The sequence below is a fragment of the Pongo abelii genome, chromosome 17 (genome assembly GCF_028885655.2).
Source record: "Pongo abelii isolate AG06213 chromosome 17, NHGRI_mPonAbe1-v2.0_pri, whole genome shotgun sequence".
Classification (NCBI taxonomy): domain Eukaryota; kingdom Metazoa; phylum Chordata; class Mammalia; order Primates; family Hominidae; genus Pongo; species Pongo abelii.
In genome coordinates this window covers 25207911-25230573 of record NC_072002.2, presented here as the reverse complement: position 1 = coordinate 25230573, position 22663 = coordinate 25207911, and the positions used below count along the sequence as shown (strand labels likewise).

Sequence of the window (22663 nt, the reverse complement as noted above, 5' to 3'; positions counted from 1 at the left end):
CACCACGCCGCCACCAGGCCTGGCTAATTTTTTGTATTTTTAGTAGAGATGGGGTTTCACCATATTGGCCAGGCTGGTCTTGAACTCCTGACCTTGTAATCTGCTCACCTTGGCCTCCCAAAGTGCTGGGATTACAGGCATGAACCACCGCGCCCGGCCGGAAACAGTCTTTTGAATGCCTCCTTTGTTTTGTTTTGTTTTGTTTCAAAACCCCCAGTTGAACTAACAGAAAATGAGAAATATTTTCTTTTGGGTGTCATGAGTCTTCTAGCCCTTTTCTCGTCTTAGTGGTTCCCAAGGACCAGGGCTTTTTGGGGTCCTGCTGAGGTGTAGCATTTAACTTGTTTGATTTGTGAATCTTTGTGAAGAAACAATGCAGTAATGTGGAGATGCTGACTCTCTTTTTTCAGGGCATCTTTTATGACCAAAACTGTGCCTTGTGGAAATGAACTTCACAAGTTCCTCATCTGGGACACTGCTGGTCAGGAACGGGTGAGTATATGCTGTTTTTTGGTGAAAACAAGATCCAGTGAAAATAAGATCAGCTTCTGAAGGTTTGTTTGCATTAGACAAGACTCTTGGTTGCAGGTGGCAGAAACCTAGCTTGAAATGATGTAAGCAAAAAGAAAATGTACTCATTAGCTATGTGAAAAGTCTAAGTGGGTACCTAGGGTGAGGCGGGGCTGAGTTCAGGTCCCCAAACATGTTGTGAGAGGAGCCCATCTCTCTTTATTTCTGTTTCTTTCCATTTAGTGCAATTGTGGTTGCACTGTCGATTTGGTTCATTTTTAGGCAGACTCACCCTCCCTCCTTACCTCAAGGGTGGTAAGGATGGCCCCAAAAGCATCTCTACACCTACCTTCAGCCTTTTTAGCAACTACTGGGTGAGCATGCACCTCTTCTGCAAGTGGGAACATACATCTTAGTGCCTCTGAGTTCTCATTGGCCTGCCTTAGGCCCCGTGCTCACTCCTGAACTTCAGGTGGTACCTTGTTCTGGAGGGTTTGGTGCCCCTACTGGTGGGACCCGGCAGTACATTGACCCCTAGAGGCAAGGGCTGGTGTCAGCCCCACCTGAACCACGTTGTCTGGAAGTCAGGTAGGCTTAGCGCCCCAAGGAAAATCTGAGGTCTCTTACTGGAAAAATGGGTCAATTAAAACAGCTGGGTTATCAAAACAGTGGATGACTTCTCTTTTACTCCTAATTCTCTTTATTTGCTGAAAATACTTATGGAGAAGACTATATATTTTAGAAGGTCATGGCTTTAGATTCAGAAAAGGGAAATGACGAATACTAACACAGTGTCTATTGCTGGATACTTGCATAATAACTAGAGCGTATATTATAAAAGTTGCTGTGTCTTGCTGTGTCTCCCAAGCCGGAGTGCAGTGGCACAATCATGGCTCACTGCACGCTTGACCTCCTGGGCTCAAGAGACCCTCCTGCCTCAGCTTCCTGAGTAGCTGGGCTACAGGCACAAGCCACTGCACCTGGCTGATTTTTTTTTTCTTTTGTAGAGCCGGGGGTCTCGCTATGTTGCCCAAGCTGGTCTTGAACTCCTGGCCTCAAGTAATCCTCCCACCTTGGCCTCCCAAAGTGCTGGGATTGCAGGTGTCAGTCATAATATAAAAGTTGAGGCTGGACGCGGTGTCTCACGCCTGTAATCCCAACACTTTGGGAGGCCAAGGTGGGCAGATCATGAGGTCAGGAAATCGAGACCATTCTGGCTAACACAGTGAAACCCCGTCTCTACTAAAAATACAAAAAATTAGCCGGGTGTGGTGGTGGGCGTCTGTAGTCCCAGCTACTCGGGAGGCTGAGGCAGGAGAATGACGTGAACCCAGGAGGCGGAGGTTGCAGTGAGCCAAGATCACGCCACTGCACTCCAGCCCAGGCGACAGAGCGAGATTCCAGCTCAAAAAAAAAAAAAAGTTGAAACGGATAGCCAAGCAGAGATAACCAATACCTTGTCTTAGCCAAGAGCTGTTAGCTTGATTGAAATTATCAGAGTTGATGACTATGGAGTAAATTGGTAGAATTTTCCCTTGTCTGATCCAAACTCAAATGTCACCTTCTCTACCTCCCTGTTTAAAATGTCACCACCTCATTTTCTTGCCCTACTCCACTCACTTCCTGCTTCATTTTTCTCCACAGTTCTTATCATCTTCCAATATATTATTTAATTCACTTTATTTTGAGACAGGGTCTTGCTCTGTCACCCAGGCTGGAGTGCAGTGGTGCAATCACAGCTCACCTCAGCCTCCCGAGTAGCAGGGACCACAGGTGCTCACCACCACTCTAGGGTAATTTTTAAATTTTTTTTGTAGAGACAAGGTCTTGCTGTGTTGCCCAGGCTGGTCTTGAATTCCTGGGCTCAAGCAGTCCTCCTGCCTTGGCCTTCCAAAGTGCTGGAATTACAGGTGTGAGCTACTGTTTGGGGCCTTAATTCAATTATTGATCTGTTTATTGTCTTTCTAAAAGGAAGAATCCAGGATTCAGGATAATCTATAATTTTCATTATCATCTCCTAACTAATCAAGTGGTAATTTATATAATTTTCAGTTTACCTAAATTCCCTTTTAAAACAAAAGTTCCCATATTTGTAGATTAAAACATTTTTAAAACACTGCTGAAAGAAATCATAGACATAGACACGAACAAATGGAAACACATCCTATGCTCATGGATGATTAGAATCAATATTGTGAAAATGAACATACTGCCAAGAGCAATCTACAAATTCAATGCAATTCCCATCAAAATAACACCATCATTCAGGCCGGGCGCGGTGGCTCATGCCTGTAATCCCAGCACTTTGGGAGGCCAACGTGAGTGGATCATGAGGTCAGGAGTTCGAGACCAGCCTGGCCAATATGGTGAAACCTTGTCTCTACTAAAAATACAAAAATCAGTCGGGTGTGGTGGCATGCGCCTGTAGTCCCAACTACTTGGGAGGCTGAGGCAGAAGAATCACTTGAACCCGGGAGGCGGAGGTTGCAGTGAGCTGAGATCATGCCACTGCACTCCAGCCTGGGTGACAGAGAGAGACTCTGTCTCAAAAAAAACAAAAAACAAAAAAACAAAAAAAGCAACCACCGTCATTCTTCACAGAACCAGAAAAAAAAATCCTAAAATTCATATGGAACCAAAGAAGAGCCTGCATAGCCAAAGCAAGACTAAGCAAAAAGAACAAATCTGGAGGCATCACATTACCTGACCTCAAACTATACTATTACGGCATAGTCATCAAAACAGCATGGTACTGGTATAAAAATAGGCATATAGACAAATGGAACAGAATAGAGAACCCAGAAATAAGCCAAATGCTTACAGTCAACTGATCTTTGACAAAACAAACAAAAACATAAAGTGGGAAATGGACATCCTATTCAACAAATGGTGCTGGGATAATTGGCAAGCCACATGTAGAAGAATGAAACTGGATTCTCATCTCCCACCCTATGCAAAAATCAGTGCAAGATGGATCAAAGACTTAAATCTAAGGCCTGAAGTCATAAAATTCTAGAAGATAACATTGGAGAAGCCCTTCAAGACATTGACTTAGGCAAAGGAATCATGACCAAAAACCCAAAAGTGAATGCAACAAAGAAAAAGATAAATAGATGGGACTTAATTAAACTAAAAAGCTTCTGCACAGCGAAAGAAATAATCTGCAGAGTAAACAGACAATCCAGAGTGGGAGAAAATCTTCACAATCCATACATCTGACAAAGTACTAATATCCAGATCTACATGGAACTCAACAAAATCAGCAAGAACAAAACAAACAATCCCATCAAAATGTGGTATAAGGACATGAATAGACATTTCTCAAAAGAATTTATACAAATGACCAATGAACATGAAAAAATGCTCAACATCACTAATTATCAGGGAAATGAAAATCAAAACCACAATACGATATGGCCTTACTCTTGCAAGAATGACCATAATCATAAAATCAAAATATAATAGATGTTGGCATGGATGTGGTGAAAAGGGAACAGTTTTACACTCTTGATGGGATTGTAAACTAGTATAACCACTGTGGAAAACAGTATGGAGATTCCTTAAAGAACTAAAAGTAGATCTACCATTTGATTCAGTAACCCCACTCCTGCGTATCAACACAGAGGAAAAGAAGTCATTACACAGAAAAGATACTTGCACATGCATGTTTATTGCAGCACAATCTGCAATTGTAAAAATATGGAACCAGCCCAAATGCCCATCAATCAATGAGTGAATAAAGAAAATGTGGTGTATATACATATATATATACACACACACCATACAATACTACTGAATACTACTCAGCCATAAAAAGGAACTAAATAATGACATTCACAGCAACCTGGATGCGACTGGAGACCATTATTCTAAATGAAGTAACTGAGGAATAGAAAACTAAACATCGTATGTTCTCACTCATAAGTGGGAGCTAAGCTATGAGGATGCAGTAGCCTAAGAATGATGCAATGGACTTCGGTGACTTGCAGGAAAGGGTGGGAGTGGGGGTGAGGGATAAAAACTACACACTGGGTACAGTGTACACTGCTTGGGTGATGGGTGCACCAAAATCTCAGAAATTACCACTAGAGAATTTACTCTTGTAAGCAAACACCACCTGTTCCCCAAAAACCTACTGAAATTTAAAAAATAATAATAAAATAAAGCTAAAAGAAGCGTGCTAAAATAAGCACCTAATCTTAATCTAAAATTGTAGATGTGGAATTGCTAGTTCAGAGTCTCTGATACATACTGTAAAATCCACCTGTTATTTGGACCCACAGTGTTTCACTGTTATGTTCTTTCACTTGTACCCAAACTAAGTATTATATTAAAATGAGAAAGAAAAAATAATCCTTTAAAAAATATATATTTGCTTTCTAATGACTTTAAACTTTTTTCATATTTTTTAGCCATTTCATTTCTTATCTTAATAATTGAATGATTATAGCTTTACCCACTTTTTTCTTGGGTAATTTGTAAGAATCTCTTAACATTAAATTATACATAATGTCTCCATTTGTTATTTATATTTTAATTTCTATTTTAGGTTTCTAATGGTCAAACTTGTTTTTTAGGGTCAAATCAATAATCTTGTCTTTTATGAATTCTGCTTTAGAATACATGCTTTAAAACACCTTCAGAATGCTAAAGTAAATGTTAATTAAAGTTATATTAAATATTTAAATCAAACACATTTTCTTAAAAAATACATTTTAAACAGTTTTAAGAAATAAATTAGGATGAATATTCTGGCCTACAAATGCTAACCTCATTAGAAAGTCTTCTATTTTTCTGCTAAATTGAGAACACAGACTTCTGTGCACGGGAAGCAGCTGCCTGGGGCACCTCCTTAACTCCATCAGCTGTGCCTGCCTATTCCTCAAATGAGGTGACCCATTCAAGGAAAAATGTCGACTTAAGAGACCTCACTTCTTGATATACGTGTGTGTTACTTGTAGTTGATCTGCTGGTTTTTTGTTTGTATTGTTATGTAAACTTAAGCAGAGAGAGTTTCTTGATTCCCTTTTTACCTCTGGCTATGAAATAGTTGCTTTTGCAGCTGCCTTTAATGAACACAATAAGTCAATTTTGCGAATCGCTGGCTTAATGTCAGCGATGCTTCTGCTTCTCCTCCTGGCTGACGTTCCCTGATGACTTGCTGTGTTCCATGTACTGTTCTGAGTGCCTGTGTGTACTGATGCATTCAGCCCTCCTTGCAAAAGCACTTTGAGGTAGAAACTGTCGTTATTCCCATTTGCAGGTGAGGTCATTGAGACACAGAGACATCAAGTAACTTGCACAATGTCGCAGAGCTAATAAGGTGTAAAGCTGAAAATTGAATCCAGCAGTCTGGGTCCTGAGCTTTGTAGTTTTATTTTGATTGAAAAATCACACAAAAAACCATATGGTTGAAAGTAAAACTATCCAAACTCCCACTACCCAGATATTTCCACTATGGATATTAGATGATCATTCTTCAGATATCTGTACGTGATTGATAATTTTATATCAATGGGATTGTGATTCTTTATAACCTGCTGTTTTCATTTGATATTACAGTGTCACAAAGGAAAGATTTCTGTGTGATCAAAACAGAATGTTTAACACTTATCTCTAACAGGCTATTCAGGGAATAGTCTTTTGATGAAACTTGAAATCTGCGAAAATGACTATTGTAGTTTGTAGTTTGTTCCATTTACCATCACAAAGAAGAATACCAGTGGGAAGTTTTCAGATGACGATATTTCTAATTATTGTGATTGCTTTTCCTAAAATTTGACTTTTAGAGGTTGTAGACATCTGACTCCATTGATACATCCGTAATTTTAAAGAAACCACTAGTATTATACGTGCAAGGCATGACTCCACAGTAGGGATATTCTTTCTCTATACTTCGAGGAAGACGGATTTAGTTTGGGATAACGATTTCAAAGTGAACATTTTTAGAGTCTAGATTTGTGGAGAGTGTGTGACTGATATCCATATGGCTATGTGGTCATCTGATCTCCCCAGCCCTCGACGGCCTGATTTCGTTATCCTTGGGCTGTCCTTGTCTGGTGTCCCCTGGTGGAGTCTTGCATCTCTCCAGTAATGGCAATTTTTCAATTGTTTTGGCAGCTTGTTGCTGGCTTTAATTGTGCTTGTAATGATGTTGCCTAATGTTTGAGCTAAAAATAAATTCCCTGCTGTTGCTTGTGCCTATTGCTATTTGTTCTGTCTCATTAATTATTGGAGTCCAGTGAATTTTATTACCCCTCTTTATCATCATAGAAATGTTATCGTTCTTTTAGTTTTCATAATTTTAAACAAACAATCACTTTGGGTTTATGATTTGACAATATAAAGACAGATTTCTTTTTTTCTTTCTTATTTTATTTTATTTTATCTTTTTAAGACAGGGTCACACTCTGTCACCCAGGCTGGAGTACAGTGATGCAATCATAGCTCACTGCAACCTCAAACTCCCAGGCCTAGTCAATCCTCCTGCTCCAGCCTCCTGAGTAGCTGAGACTACCAGTGTATGCCACCATGCGCAGCTAATTTAAAAAAAAAACAACAAAAACTTGGGCCAGGCACGGTTGCTCACGCCTGTAATCCCAGCACTTTGGGAGTCCGAGGCGGGCAGATCACGAGGTCAGGAGTACGAGACCAGCCTGGCCAACATGGTGAAACCCCATTTCTACTAAAAATAGAAAAAGTAGCTGGGCGTGGTGGCACATGTAGTCCCAGTTACTTGGGAGGCTGAGGTGAGAGAATCACTTGAACCCAGAAGGTGAAGGTTGCAGTGAGCTGAGATTACACCACTGTACCCCAATCTGGGTGAAAGAGCAAGACTCCATCTCAAAAAAAAAATTTGGTAGAGATGAGGTCTTGCTATGTTGTGCAGGCTGGTCTTGAACTCCTGGCCTCAAGCAATCCATTTCACTTGGCTTCCCAAAGTGTTGGGATTATAGGCGTGAGCCACCAAGCCTGGCCAAAGACATAGATTTCTGTGTCTTTAAAGGAAGAAAGCTCCACTCAGTGCTTTGCTTGTGTTCATGATTCAATATTTATTTATTTGTGGAATGATTGCACCAAGTTCTGCCTAACATACACAGAATTCTGGTTAATGCCCTACTTACTGCCCAGTAATAATTCTGTCTTATATTTGTGGTACAAATTTGTACTCTTGGAAAATTGTTTTTTCTTCTCCTGAGCACAGGAATCTCAAAGGATCCTCCTTCTCTTTGTATAAGAGAGTATTCGTTCTATTTATTTTTATTTATTTATTTTAGAGACAGGGTCTCACTCTGTCACCCAGGCTGGAGTGCCATGGCATGGTCATAGCTCACTGTAGTCTTGAATTCCTAGGCTCAAGCGATTCTCCTGCCTCAGCCTCCAGAGTAGCTGGGACTACAGGCACGCCACCGTGCCCAGCCTATTCATTCTTGATACTCTGTCTGAATGTTGCTTTTTTAATCCAACTGTGTGTCATGGGCATCCTATCTCATTCATTCAGTGGCGATATGGTAATTCATAGGGTGCGTCTATTAACAAAAATGTTTTTTGAAAAATTTAACCATTTCCCAGTTGAATCCCATTTGTTGGAAGCTTGACATTAGTAAGATTTGTGCATGGTGTGTTGGTACCACCAAAGGCTATGAAGAGGGGAAGAGTGCCATTGGGCTCCCTCTGTTGTACCATCAGTGTAGCCTTTGGGAAGTTTTTATCCTGTCCTCTTGGAATGGGTTATTGTGCTGGTTTCTGCTTCACACCAAGCTGTGAACAGTACAGAGTAGCAGGTCAGCAGGCACCTTTGCAAGGATGTACACAGGAGCCGTGCCTAGAGCGGTCCACAGCCGACAGAAGGTAATTTACCTGCCCAGCTCCCTGCAGGAGCCTAGAGTCAACACATAGAGTGGCTTTTAGCGAGAGGAACTGAAAAGCAACATTGGCATAAATAAGGCATGGGTTCATGGAGAGGTAAAGAGCTGGGGATAATACTTTAATCTGCCAGAGGCCCCTCCTGGGTTCTCTTTCTCTATATACCATGGAGGACTGACTTCTTCCAACCTGAAACTTTCTTTAGCCATCTCCCTTCCATTTTTTTCCACCGTGCTATACTTTTACATAGTTCATGACATTCCAACACAAATTTCCCATTAAAAAACCTGAAGCTGTAGAGCTAATGTTTGACTTTCCATGGCTCTGAAGATATATTTATTCCTTCCTCTGGGCTCAGACGGCCCCTCCCCATGTTGGAAAATGGTTTCTAAAAAGAGCCCAGTGAAGCAGCAGTAGTGGAATTCTCTGTACTTTTTCCTTGGCAGGGAGTTCTTTCCCTGACCCCCTTCTTACCTGTTCTAGACCCACTCAAGCTTCTGTCTCTGTGCTTTCTGTCCTCATTCTCTGTCGGCCTTGGAAGCAGATGAGCCAACTTTCATCTTTTCTGGATAACCCACTCTGGAGCTTTAGCAGTTAGAAATCACATTCACTGAAAATTGCTTTTGTCCACATTTGTTTCTGTGTTGACTATCAGTATGTGGAGTATTACCAGCCTCTTTTCTTTATTTAAAAACAGCTTTACTGAGATCTGATTCACGTACCATACAATTCATCCATCTAAAGTACGCACCTTGGTGGGTTCTGATGTGTTCCGAATTGTTCAACCATCAGCACAATCCATTTTAGAGCATTTTTATCAGTCCAGAAAGAAATGCTTATGAATTAGCAGTCACTCCCAGTTCTCCCTCTACATCCCCCAGCCCTGGGATACTTTCTGTCTCTAGATTTGCCTAATCTGGACATTTCATACAAATGGAATCATACAACCTGTGGTTGTTTGTGACTGGATCCTTTCACTTAGGATAAGATTATCAAGGTTCACATTGTGGTGTGGGTCATAAAAGTATTTCCTTTTTATGGCAGAATAATATTCCATTGTATGGATAGACCACATTTTGTTTAGCCACTCATCAGTTGATGGATATCCACTTTCCCCCAACTTTTTGGCTACTATGAATAGCTGTGAACATTCACGTACAATTCTTTGTGTAGATGTATTTTTTTTTTTTTCTGAGATGGAGTCTTCTCTGTCGCCTAGGCTGGAGTACAGTGGCATGATCTTGGCTCACTGCATCCTCCACCTCCTGCTTTCAAGCGATTCTCCTGCCTCAGCCTCCCCAGTAGCTGGGATTACAGCCAGCTGCCACCATGCCCGGCTAATTTTTTGTATTTTTAGTAGAGACAGGGTTTTACCATGTTGGCCAGACTGGTCTCAAACTCCTGACCTCAGGTGGTCCACCTGCCTCGGCCTCCCAAAGTGTTGGGATTACAGGCGTAAGCCACCGTGCCCGTCCAGATGTATGTTTTTAAAAATCTCTTAGGTATGTATCTAGAAGTGAAATTGATGGGTCATATGGTAACTCTATGATTAGCATTTAGAGGAACTGCCAAACTGTTTTCCAAAGTGGAAAACCAGCTGTGTATAACGCTTTAGTTTCTCCATATTCTCACCAACACTTGTCTTAGCCTAACCTAAGGTCGTAAAGGTTTACTCCTGCATTTTCTTCTGAGAGTTTTATAGTCTTAGCTCTCACTTTTATCCCTGTGATGCATTTGGAGTTAATTTCTGTGCATGTTGTAAGGACAGGATCCAGCTTCATTCCTTGCAGGCAGCTGTCCAGTTGTCCCAACACAGTTTATTGAAAAGACTATTCTTCGCCCGATTGTCTTGGCACCTTTATTGAAAATCACCTGACCATAAATTTGAGGCTCTGATTCTGGACTCCTAGTTCTATTCCTTTGATATACATTTTTTCTCCTTATGCCAATACCACATTGTCTTGATTACTGTAGCTTTGTAGTAAGCTTTCAAATTGGAAAATGTGAGTTCTCCAAATTTGTTCTTTTTCAAAATTGTTTTAGCTATTCTGTGTATGTTGCATTTCCAAATGAATTTTAGGATCAGCTTGTAAATATTTATCAAAAGAATCCAACTGGGATTTTGGTCAGGATTATGTTGACTTTGTAGATGACTTTGGGGTTACCTGCTCCTTAAACCTGTAAATTATCAACGATAAGCAAGTTGCCAGCTGTCTTTCAACTCTTTGGAATTTACATGTAGGTTAGAAATGCTGACCTCAGAGAAAAAATTTTGAATAAAGAGTTAGGTCAGGCACAGTGAATCATACCTTTAATCCCAGTACATTGGGAGGCCAAGGTAGAAGGACAGCTTGAGCCCAGGAGTTCAAGATAAGCCTGGGCAGCGTAGTGAGACCCTCTCTCTACAAAAAATAAAAAACTACCTGGGTGTGGTGGTGCATGCCTGTAAGAGGGAGCCACACTCACATCGTCCAGGAGCCCACGGCTTAATGCATGCAGTCAGGAGATCTGGCCACCCCAGGCTGTTCAGCCATACCACTTGTTCACCTCCTTCAGATTAATTTTGCAAGTGACTGCCAGTCTGCATGGTTTGAAAGGTTAGGTGTTTGGAGATCATGTGCCCAGAGGGCTGGGATGCACTGGCGCAAAGCTGTGTGGAATCGCTGGGTCTGAATGGGTCCTTGAGAAAGCAAAGGAACTGGAAGCAGCAGATAGCTGAGGTCAAATTCAGGCTTTACAGACATCCAAAGAAACTCTTTTGCTGTCTTTCCTGCTTTCTTCAGGGCCCCAGCATCTATGGTCAAAAAAGTGGTTCACTATTCATAGGCCATTAGTAAAGTCAGAGGAAATTTTGACCTTTGGAAGTTCTTGAAGAATGGAGCCTCTCACAAGCTCAGAATGAGCAGCTCCTTTCTTTCTCCTGAAGGCATTGGAAATACAGTCCCAGCTGCAACACCAGCCAGCAGCACAGCCCGGAATCCTGCTCCTGACCTGCACCATCCCCACCAGCCTACGATAGAACGTTTTTGTAGGCATTCCTCCTCATGGGAGAGGATAGAGTATATACGAGTTTTTGCTCTCCTCCCACCCCTTTCACAAGAGCACTGTGCTTTCTTTTCTTCTCTTTTTCCTTTCATTTTTTTTTTTTTTAAGACAGGGTCTTGCTGTGTCACCCAGGCTGGAATGCAGTGGTGCGATCATAGCTCACTGCAGCCTTGACCTCCTGGACTCAAGCAATCCTCCTGCCTTAACCTCCCGAGTAGCTGGGACTATAGGCACCAGCCACTATGCCTGGCTAATATTTTTTGCTTGTTTTTTGTTCAGAGACAAGGTCTCACTATACTGTCCAGGCTGGGATGACTGTGCTTTCAACCAATGCAAACTGAGATCCCGGCATTGGAAATATTCCCTTCCTCCATGCCCCTAGTAACTCTCTTGAAAGAGAAAACTGAGTGACGATTGTGTGGGGAGGAGGCAGGCCTGGAGCTTGAAGATAGGGTTTATGCTGTTAAAGTGAGATAAACAGCTGTGGTGAGGGCCATGCCTGCTGAGCTCCTTTAAGGAGAAGCCCCAGGAATCCTTCATTAAGCGCTTTACAGCTGAAGAGTTTCATTGATATTTGAAAATTGGTGCTGGAAACTACAAAAGCGAAGTATGAGCAGAGGTATTGGAGAGGGGCATGAGGGGACCCTGACGGCAGCTGTGCAGGTGGAGCGGGGACTGCCTCGGTCCACAGACGTGGCCCCCAGAACTGTCGTGCCATTTGTGGGGGTTGTGTCCTGTAAGAAAATAGGAATCTAGGTGCAGAACAGCCCTCCTGGGTGTCAGAATGCCAGTGACAGGAGAGAAGGAGGAAGGACATGTTCATATACGAAGATATCTTTCGGGAGTTCTTAGGGAAACACTGTAAACAACTCTGCCCTGAGCCCGGGAGGTGGCCATGCTGGCAGTGAGGGATGTGGCCATACTGGCAGTGAGGGATGTGGCCATGCTGGCAGTGAGGGAGTTGGCCATGCTGGCAGTGAGGGAGGTGGCCTGGGCTGTGGGGACACAGAGGTGGGCAGAGGGGAAAGCCTCAGAGCTGCGTGGACAGGCTTCTTCTGCTTACACACAGGCTCCCGCCCTGCTCTTGCCCCTCGGGGGTTCTTTTGTCACTGGAGACCCTGCTGTTGCCTTTACTCTCCAGTGCGTGTCCCCTTCTTCCATATGCCCCCTCCTTGGTGGGGACAGGCTGCTCTGGGAGGTACAGTGACTGCGCTAGATGAACACCCTCCCAGGTCAGGCAATGACATTTTGCTGGCGTGTGTTTTAGTCTGGGATGCCCCGAGTAGCTTCTAATTATGAGGCACTGTCTGTGCCTCTTGGGTGGAGGCCAAGTTTCCGTTCTGCCAACTCTCAGAGGACGTGGGGCCAAGACACAGCACCGCTGAGACAGGAGTTTCAGGGGGTCCGGAGGTGGATTTGCCGAGAATCTAAGAAGCACTTCAACTAATTTTGTTTCCTCTCCTCCCTTCCCCTCCCTTTCCCTTCTGTCCTCTTCTTTTCTTTTATGGAGCTAATTTCCTAAGTCTGGCTAAAATACAGTAGAAAAGCCCCATAAAGCCTATGAGCGTCATTCTTGAATAGGAAATTAGCAAATAGACTTTGGTAACAGAAGAACCTGCTTCTGAGGCGCTGACAGCCTGTCCTAACAGAGGCAGCTGGGCTGCAGTGAGCACGGACCTGCCGTAGGAAGACCTCTGCATCCAGAGTGGCCCCGTGGAAGGTGCCAGACTCCCCCTCACTCCAAGAAAAGAGGACGCTTTTTGAGGGCAGGGACCTTGTTACCGTCTTCACTTTCTCTTTTTGTTTCCAGTTGTTGCTGTAACAGATTGCCACACACTCGGTGGCTTAAAACAACACAGAGAGACTCCCTTAGAGCTATGAAGGTCGGAAGTCAGAAGTGGGTCTCATGCCTGTGGTCCCAGCTACTTGGAGGCTGAGATGGGAGGATCACTTGAGCCCAGGAGTTCAAGACCAGCCTGGGCAACATAATGAGACTCCCATCTCTACAAAAAGTTTTTTAAAAATTAGCCAGGTGTGGTGACATGCAGCTGTAGTCCCAGCTACTCAGGAGACCGAGACAGGAGGATCACTGGAGCCCAGGAGGTTGAGGCTGCAGTGAGCTGAGATTGCACCACTGCACTCCAGCCTGGGCAACAGAATGAGACCTTGTCTCAAAACAAAAACAAAAACATAAAAAGATTGAAAAAAAAAGAAATAGGTATCACTGGAATAAGATTAAAATATCTGCAGGCCTTAATCCTTCCTGGAGATACAAGGGCAGAATCTTGTTTCCTTGCCTTTTTCAGAGAACACTCGCATTCCTTGGCTTGTAGCCCCTTCCTTTGTCTTCAGAGCCAGCAGAGTAGCATTTTAAATCTCTCTCCCACTCCCCTGCCTCTCTCTTTCACTGTTGAGGAGCCTTGTGAGGACACTGGGCCCACCCAAAGAATGCAAGATAATGTCCTCATATGAAGGTCAGCTGATGAGCCCTATTCCCCTTCCCATGTACCCTAACATAGTCACAGGTGATGGGGATTAGGACATGGACCTCTTTGGGGGACACTATTCTGCCCACCACACTCCAGTTTCTCTGCTGCTCAGAACAGTGCCTGCCACCTACTGAGTGTTCAAACAGCGAGATACTGTTTGTTGAATGAATGAATACATTTGCTGTAAACCTGTGTCTTAATCATATCAACTGAAGCAATGTTTCATTTCAGAGAAGCAACACAGGAATGGAAAATGCGTGGAATTTGGAGTCAAGACCCGTGTTCAAAGTCTTTTCCACCATTTAAGAGCTGTGTGTCGACTGGGCACGGTGGCTCACGCCTGTAATCCCAGCACTTTGGGAGGCCAAGGCGGGCAGATCACGAGGTCAGGAGACTGGGACCATCCTGGCTAACACGGTGAAACCCCATCTCTACTAAAAAAATATAAAAAAAGTAGCCAGGCGTGGTGGCAGGTGTCTGTAGTCCCAGCTACTTGGGAGGCTGAGGCAGGAGAACGGCGTGAACCTGGGAGGCGGAGCTTGCAGTGAGCCCAGATCACGCCACTGCACTCCAGCCTGGGCAACACAGAGAGACTCCATCTCAAAAAAAAAAAAAAAAAAAAAAGAGCTGTGTGTCTTTGGGCAATTCATTTAACCATGCTGAGCCTCAGTTTTCTCATCTGAATAACAGGAACAACTCTGTCTTCTCTCCCTGGTTTCACAGGGTTATTGACTTTTATTACATGCATTCAGTCATTAAATATTTGTTGAGTCCTTGCTATGGTCCAGATAGGGATTCAGGGAAGGATTCTCAGGGAAGGTGGCAGTTGATTAAAGGTGTTACAGAAGTGAGGGAGGGGCCTTCAGGATGCTGGTGGAGGAGGGTCCAGGCTGCTAGAAGGCATCAGGGAAGGTGCGGAGGCTCGGTGGGCCTGCCCCTGTGTTTAGGGAGCAGCAAGAAGGCAGGGGCTGGAGACAAGCGGTGGGGGCCCGAGAAGGGACCAAGGCCCACCCAAGACGCTACAGAATGGAGCTTGGCTTTTATACTAAGTTTGAAGGATTCTGAACAGGGAAGTGAAACAATTGGATTTCTGTAGGAAGAAATCAATCACTCTGATGTTCAGTTAACATAAGATGATGTCAAGTATTTGCTTCAAAAGACTCCAGGGGTAGGAATGGAGCGGGAGGTGAGACGAGGTGGAAAGGAAGCCAGTGGTCCATGTGTTATTGGTGATCTTGAAGTCAGGGAATGAGAAGATGGAAGTCCATTATTCTAGTCTCTCTGCTTGTGGATATGCTTGAAAATTTCCACAGTGAAAGTTAAAAATAAATACATTCTGTGGTCAGTGTAAATAAATATCGTAATCCAGCACTTCAAAACAGGATCTCTCTGGTGGCTGTGTGGCCAGTTTGGAGCTCACTGGATATCTGAAGGCTCTTGTGGAAACTTTGGACGTCCAGTCAAGGCAAGACGAACTTTGCTTGGACAGGAGGGAGGTGCGGCTGCGTGAGAGCTGGGGCTGGGTCTGAAGGCCGTGCTAGCTAGCCTGGGTTGGCACACAGCAAAGTGCAGAGTCTGGGGCTCTAGGCACATTGGGGTAGATGACACTGTATGTTTTTGAGTGCATCTGGTGTGATGGGGCCTGTTTGGAGGCCTCCTCAGGGCTGTGCAGCGAAGATACTGTCCCACACAGTGGGGTCTTGTCTTGAACATGGTACGCTTACTGTGACCCTGAGGCTAAGGATGGGAGAGACCAAACCAACCTGGGCAGAGCGGAGAGAAGGCAAGATGAGACTAACTTTCTATGATCGTCGTGGCCATCCTGGCTTTCGCCGCAAATGCGTAGCATGGTAGCTGTGTATGATGTGAATAGACATACCTAGGAGTGGGTTGGGGCATAGTTCTGGAGTTTTAGGAAATTCCACTTGTTTGCCAACATGCAGGTATATGAGCTGAGATTCACTGCCCTTGGACAATTTCATGGGTGGGAAAAAATGCATTTCTACAGCATATTAAATCATTGATTTCTTTTTTATACATTATTCTAGGGATTGGAATATTCCAGTTCATTATATTATCTTTTAAAAAAACACTAATCCAGCGGGGTGCAGTGGCTCATGCCTTTAATTCCAGCACTTTGGGAGGCCAAGGCAAAAAGATCACTTGAGCCTCGGAGTTTGAAGCCAGCCTGGGCAACATAGCGTGAACTTGTCTCTATAAAAACTTTTTTAAAAAATTAACCGGATATGGTGGCACACACCTGTAGTCTCAGGTACCTGAGATGAGAGGATTACTTGAGCCCAGGAGGTTGAGGCTGCAGTGAGCCGTAGTGGCACCACTGCACTCCATCCTGGATGACAGAGCGAGACCCTGTCCCAGTCAATCAATAAAAGTAATCCATGCCTTCCTCCCAACATCATTTTTGTGGAAAGATGTTTGGATTTGTGTTGTGTCATTTTCTGCTAAATAAGGCTTGCAGCACATTTGTCAGAAAGGAGTCAGGTGCTCATCAGGTCTCTTCTAAAACCCAGCTTCCTCCTGATACTGTTGCTTCAACCCTTGGATCTCTGAATGCTGAGAAGGCTTTTTGGCTCTAACAACACATTCAAAGAAAAATGAAAGAAAGGGAAAAAAAGAAAAAGATAACCCTGTCATTGCAGAAGTAATGTATCATGATATAATAGAAACGTTTTTTGAATAATTCAGAAACAGCAAAGCAAGAGGTGGTTTGTCTGTACTGCCATTATTTAGAGAGAACATCTTAACAGTTCGATGTATTGTCTCCCAGTCCCGTTTCATTCAACTCTGCATACACTCGGGTTTTAGGACATCTGAGTAGGCATATTAACTAGGCCTCTGCTTTTCTGTGGAGAGAGAGGGTCTATGTAAAAGTCGGAAGCGTTCTTCTGAATGGCACAGAAAGAACATTCAGTAATGTGTTTTTCCATTCAACTTTTGCCAGCTGAGAATGTTGAGAATTTCAGGAATTTTCTTCTACCCCTTCTCTCTTTGTTTGAATCCCAGTGGACCTTGGGCTCTTTTTGGCATCTGCCCTTGACTCTCCCTTATGGTGGCCTTGCACCTGACCCGCCACAGAGCAGCATAGGCGCCCAGGCTGAGCCTGAGCGACTCAACAGGGACAGAGCGTCCTCTGGAAATCATAATACAAAGCCCATCACTCCGAGTTCCTGGACCTGATGCCAGAGCATTCTGGCTTGGATAATTCTCATCTGGGAGGCAGAGCCCAGCTGGAGCTGTGCTTGTTGGGAAACTTCATGTATTTTCCACCACTGCTCATTCCCACCTTGCAGGATTTTGCTGCTGTAGAATTTATGATGCCACAAACCTGCATTTAAGGAATGTTGCGTTTGGCAGAGTAGGTGGCCTAAAGGATTAGGAGATTTCCTGGAATAAGACTTTCCACTGTGCTGCTGAGGTGTATGTGTGTGTGTGTGTGTGTGTGTGTGCGTGCGCGCACATAGGGCAGTACAGGATGGGAAAACAAGAGGTGTGCGCTACAGGGAAGGCGAGAGCCTCCATCCTGAGCCTGTTTTCACCTTGGCCGTGAACTCTGGAGGGTTGTCACAGAGCTGGAAAAACCTCAGCTTTGTCTCTGACCCCACCCACTGCACCAGTTTCACAAAATAAGAAAAGTAGGATAGAGCCAAGCCAAGCCTCAGGACTCTCTTTGAGTCCAGTTCTCTTCACTTCCCCTAAGGTGATTCTTGATCACGCTTAGTCCCTAGATGTTAATAAATACTACTTGAAAAAGAGATTTTAAAAATGAGTTGGAATTCTGAACTAAAACCAAAATAAATAGGTTTCTTTACTGTAGAAAATTTTCAGAGCCTTTAAGGCACTAATTATGCTTTGTAAACCTCCAGGGAAGCATTATTATATGTGGTGTTTCTCAAACTTATTTGGCCAGGAAACCTTTTTTCCTAGCCACCTCTACGTGGCCTAGTGCTCTGCAGAAGACCCTCAGGAAAATACCACACTAGGCTGTCTTGCCTCATGTGCCATTTAATATTTTACAAACACCTAAGTCTAATTGCTGCTGGATATTCCATCATATGGCTAAGCCAAAATTTATGTGTCCATTCCTTAATTGTCAAACATTGAGATTGCTTACAATTTTTCAGCATCATTGATAATTCTCAAATGAATTCTGGTTACTTTGTAACCATCTCTGATTATTCCCTTAAGAGATGGAATTGTCAAATCAAAGTATCTGAACATTTGCAAGATTCTTGAAACACATTGTCCAGCCGCTTTCCAGAAAGGTCATGCTCGTTTATTTTCTACCAGCTGCGGGCAGGGTTAATGTCCATCTGTGAAAGCTGAGCAGCCTGAGAAGCTCCAAGAGCCTGAAGAAGGCCATTCCCGTCTCCCCTACCACAGGGACCTCCAGCAATTAGAAAACAAATAATCACACACACTAAGGACATAAACAGCTATTTCTTTTGAGGAGACACACTGGGTTTTCACAGTTCCCTGTGCCGTGTCTAAATAATTGAATGACATCTGAAAAATTTGTCAACATTTTAATTTGGTCTTCTAGATGTTTTTCTGGGTAGTCAGAGAAGAAGGGATTTTGAATTGGCATCTGGTGTGCTAATTTTCAAATAACCTCTCAAGGTAAGATGTAAAAATAAAGTTTTATCAGCCTCCCGTGACTGTAAACTTTATTTCTAGAAGAATCTTTTTATGTGAGCATTCCATCAGTCTTAATTCTGACCCCACAGGAATTGAATTATGTCATGTAGAGGACTGAGGCTGATTGTGGTGCTTTTGTTTTCTATTTGTAAGGGGGAAAAGCATAAACGTTGTAGACTAGAAGTGATTTATCTTTTTGTCCTCCACCAAGATCACCCTTTGGTCAATGCATTATTGGGTTTGGAACTGAGACGTGAACTTCTAACTCATTAAAACCGTCAAGTCCCCAGCAATAAAGTCATTTAAGTGGCTTCACCAACAGAGATTTATTTCAAAGTGATTCCATTTGGAGGAAGGAAAGAATGAGTAATGCATTATATACCAAGATCTCTTCAATAATTCATGAGACCTCCACGCCAGTGACCATTTTAGATTCAGTTCATGGTGTTTTAGCCTAAAATGAACTCTCTCTGTCTTAGAAGACACCCGCAGTTTGCTCCTCTTTGAGCTTGAGTCCATGAATATCTTTACTTTTGGGAAATAAAGTTTGTATTGACTGCTACTTTGTGTGTTTACGTGAACCACTCTTATATGGAGGCTATTTTGAAAAAAATGGGCATTTTGTATAATTGGGGTAAAAGGAGACTTTATCTGCGGTCCTTACCCTTTGAAAAGTAGGAATGTTTCAAAAAAATTATTGCTTTTTCCTTCCTTTGGAAAGGAATTCTGATTTTGTTTTTTAAGTGTAAGGAGTAGATTGCCAAATGGTGGGTTAAAAATAGATTTATGGATGCCTAATAATTATGCCAAACACAGTGTTGGGCAGTCAGTGAGTACGGAAAGGCATGCATGGCAAATGTCGCTGTCCCCAAGTGTGTTCTGGAATGGGGGCAGTGGGTGGCGCCGGCCCTTCAGCATCTTCGGCCACTGCACAGTTCAGCTGTGAACTCCTTGGTTCACCCTGAGCTTTGTCCAACCTTCTCCCTTTTCTGAAACCCGCAGAGGCTCCAGAGTCCTTTCTCTTCAGGATGGAGACCTGCATGGAGGGACTGGAGGCAGGGAGGGTGGCCCACTTCCTTTCCACACTGTCGTGAGTGCCTCACTGGCATTCCTCAGTGCAGTAACAGGGAAACCTGGGGACTCAGATTTCCAAATACCATCATTTCAGTTTGGCAAGCATTGATCCAATGATGAGTATCGTGGGAAAGAAAATAATGAGTTAGGGTTTTGTCGCTTGCCGGAAAAGCTTCAGGATCCACTTCTCCTTCCTCCCTGCTCTCTCCCCGCTGCCCAATAAAAACAGCTGCTTTGTTCAAAACTTAAAAACCATATTATTTAAAACTCATTGTAAAAATTTATGCTATACAGATGCTTATAAGGAAAATGTAAAAATCGCTGGAAATCCCACGTGTTAAGATTTAGAGGAACCTCCTGTTATTCCTGCTCACAGAGACACACTCCCACATACATTTTACCGTACATTATATTATCATATAATGATAAATTAACCACATAATAAATGATAAATTATATGCTATATGTGCTGTTTTGAGACTATTTTTCATCTAACGGTATGTCAAAGATCTCTTTTCCTATAAATAAAAATCATCATTTTAATGGCTATAGAATATCATTACATACATATATGTATTAATCTGTGCACAAAATAACATAGACTGGGTGGCTTAAACAACACACGTTGATTTCTTACCATTTGGGAGCTGGGAAGTCCAAGATCAAGGTGCTGGCAGATTCAGTGCCTGTGAAGGCCCCCTTTCTGGTATGCAGATGCTCGCCTTCTTGCTGTATCTCCCATAAGGGCAGGGCAGGGAGAGAAGAGAGATCTGGTCTCCTTCTCTCCTTATAAGGGACTAGTCCCATCTGTGACCTCATCTAACCCTAATTACCTCCTAAAGGCCCCACCTCCTAATACCACCACGTTGGGAGTTAGGGTTTCAATACATGGATTTTAGGGGAGACACAAACATTCAGTTCATAACATTATACCATGAGTCAATTCCCGTTTGCTCCCATAAACAGCACAGGGATGTGTCTTCCTGTGTGTGATGGTCACTCCAGTATATATTCCTCTAAGTGGAATTGCTGGGTCAAATGGGACGCACATTTCAACTTTTGATTATATTACCAACAGTTGCTTTGAAAGAAGATATTCAGCACATTCCATGTAGAGTATGTGTGCCTCCCTTCCCAAACCTACACCAACACTGAACAGCACAAATCTTTTTACAATTTAATAATTTATAAGTGTCTCCTCATTTTTATTGGTGTTCTTCCAATTCTAATTGAACATGTTTTAAAATATTTGTTGGCAATTTATATGTCTTCTGTGATTTACCTTTATATATATCTTTGTCCATTTTTCTATTAAGCCATCTTTTTCTTATTGACTTTCAAAACCCCTCCAGGATACTATTTTTTTTTTTTTTTTTTTGAGATGGAGTCTCACTCTGTCTTCCAGGCAGGAGTGCAGTTTTGCAATCTTAGCTCACTGCAACCTCTGCCTCCCGGGTTCTAGCGTTTCTCCTGCCTCAGCCTCCCGAGTAGCTGGGATTACAGGCGCCTGCCACCATGCGCAGCTAATTTTTGTATTTTTAGTAGAGACGGGTGTCACCATATTGGCCAGGCTGTTCTCAAACTCCTGACCTCAGGTGATCCTGCCTGCCTCAGCCTCCCAAGTGTTGGGATTACAGGCGTGAGCCACCACACTCGGCCCCTCCAGGATACTTTTTAATTTAAAAAAGTATGCAGATTAAGACTGGACCCTTCTCCAAAATATACATAAAATGTATGCGTTCTGAGACTAATGAGCTCTCCTGTCTGGGGATGAACGACGCTAGTGACCAGCGGCACTTGCTTTGTTGACATTTTGGAATGGAGCTCCTCTGCTGTCTTGTCATTTGTGGACCTTAGGTAGGTGAGGAAGCCCCGCATTGGAGAGGTGGCAGCCCCTCCAGACCTGAGGCAGCTGCTGCCAAGGCTGCCCTTGCTGACTGGTCCTCATTAATGGCTCAGCAAGGGTCCTGTGATCTTTGCCAGTGTTCCCTTTCCCTCTCCTTGCCATACATCTCTCCTTTACTGCTGCATAATTCTAATGAGATTGCCCTGGGTCGGTCAGTCATATTAGAGAAATGATGAGCAGCAGAGAAAAGAAAATTCACAAGATGGTAACATTTAAAATAAAATTTGTTTTTGGCCTTTACCCAAGAGTAGATTTCATGGTCAATAAACCACAAGCATATATATGTGTTGATGAGGAGGAAAATTTATTATTTAATATGAACTCTGGGGCTGGGTGCAGTGGCTCACACCTGTAATACCAGCACTTTGGGAGGCTGAGGCAGGTGGATCACCTGAGGTCAGGAGTTTGAGACCAGCCTAGCCAGCATGGTGAAACTCTGTCTCTAATAAAAATGCAAAAATGATCCAGATGTGGTGGTGCATGCCTGTAATCCTGGCTACTCAGGAAGCCAAGGCATGAGAATCGCTTGAACCCAGGAGGTGGAGGTTGCAGTGAGCCAAGATTATGCCATTGCACTCTAGCCTGGGTGACAAGAGTGAAACTCCATCTCAAATAAATAAATAAATAAATAAATAAATAAATAAATAATATGAACCATGGAAAAATTATATAGGGAAGGAATTTAGGGATCCTATAAGGATGATGTAGGATAAAACGTTTATGTTTAATTTGGGATTGAATAAAGTCTGTTCACTTTGGCCTAAAACTGTTCATTGTTCTTAAACAGTTTCATTCATTGGCTCCCATGTACTATCGAGGCTCAGCTGCAGCTGTTATCGTGTATGATATTACCAAGCAGGTAAGAATGTCTCCTTCAGAATTTAGATGTCATTTATGGTGGTTCTCTCACTTAGAGAGACTGGAGCAGAGACGTCACTGCTTGCATCTTGCCAGTAGCGTGCCACTATATATTGAGTTTATTTTATGTATATGTAACAAAGCATCCCATATTTATCTGCTAAATTAAACAATAATGACCATTCATTCTTAAAATTGACTGTAGAGGCAAAGTCATGCCTGCTAGTACTATTCTGCAGAATGTCAGCTTTTAAAGAAA

General features: G+C 43.1%; 1 protein-coding gene across 1 annotated transcript in view; it reads left to right on the top strand.

Moving 5' to 3' along the window:
• The window catches only part of RAB31 (RAB31, member RAS oncogene family), a 154449-nt gene that overhangs the window by 84070 nt on the left and 47716 nt on the right, over window positions 1-22663 (top strand). The window contains exons 3-4 of the mRNA XM_024235838.3: window positions 411-492; window positions 22334-22405. Coding sequence (XP_024091606.1) covers window positions 411-492; window positions 22334-22405 — 154 coding nt within the window. The remainder of the gene's footprint in view (window positions 1-410; window positions 493-22333; window positions 22406-22663) is intronic.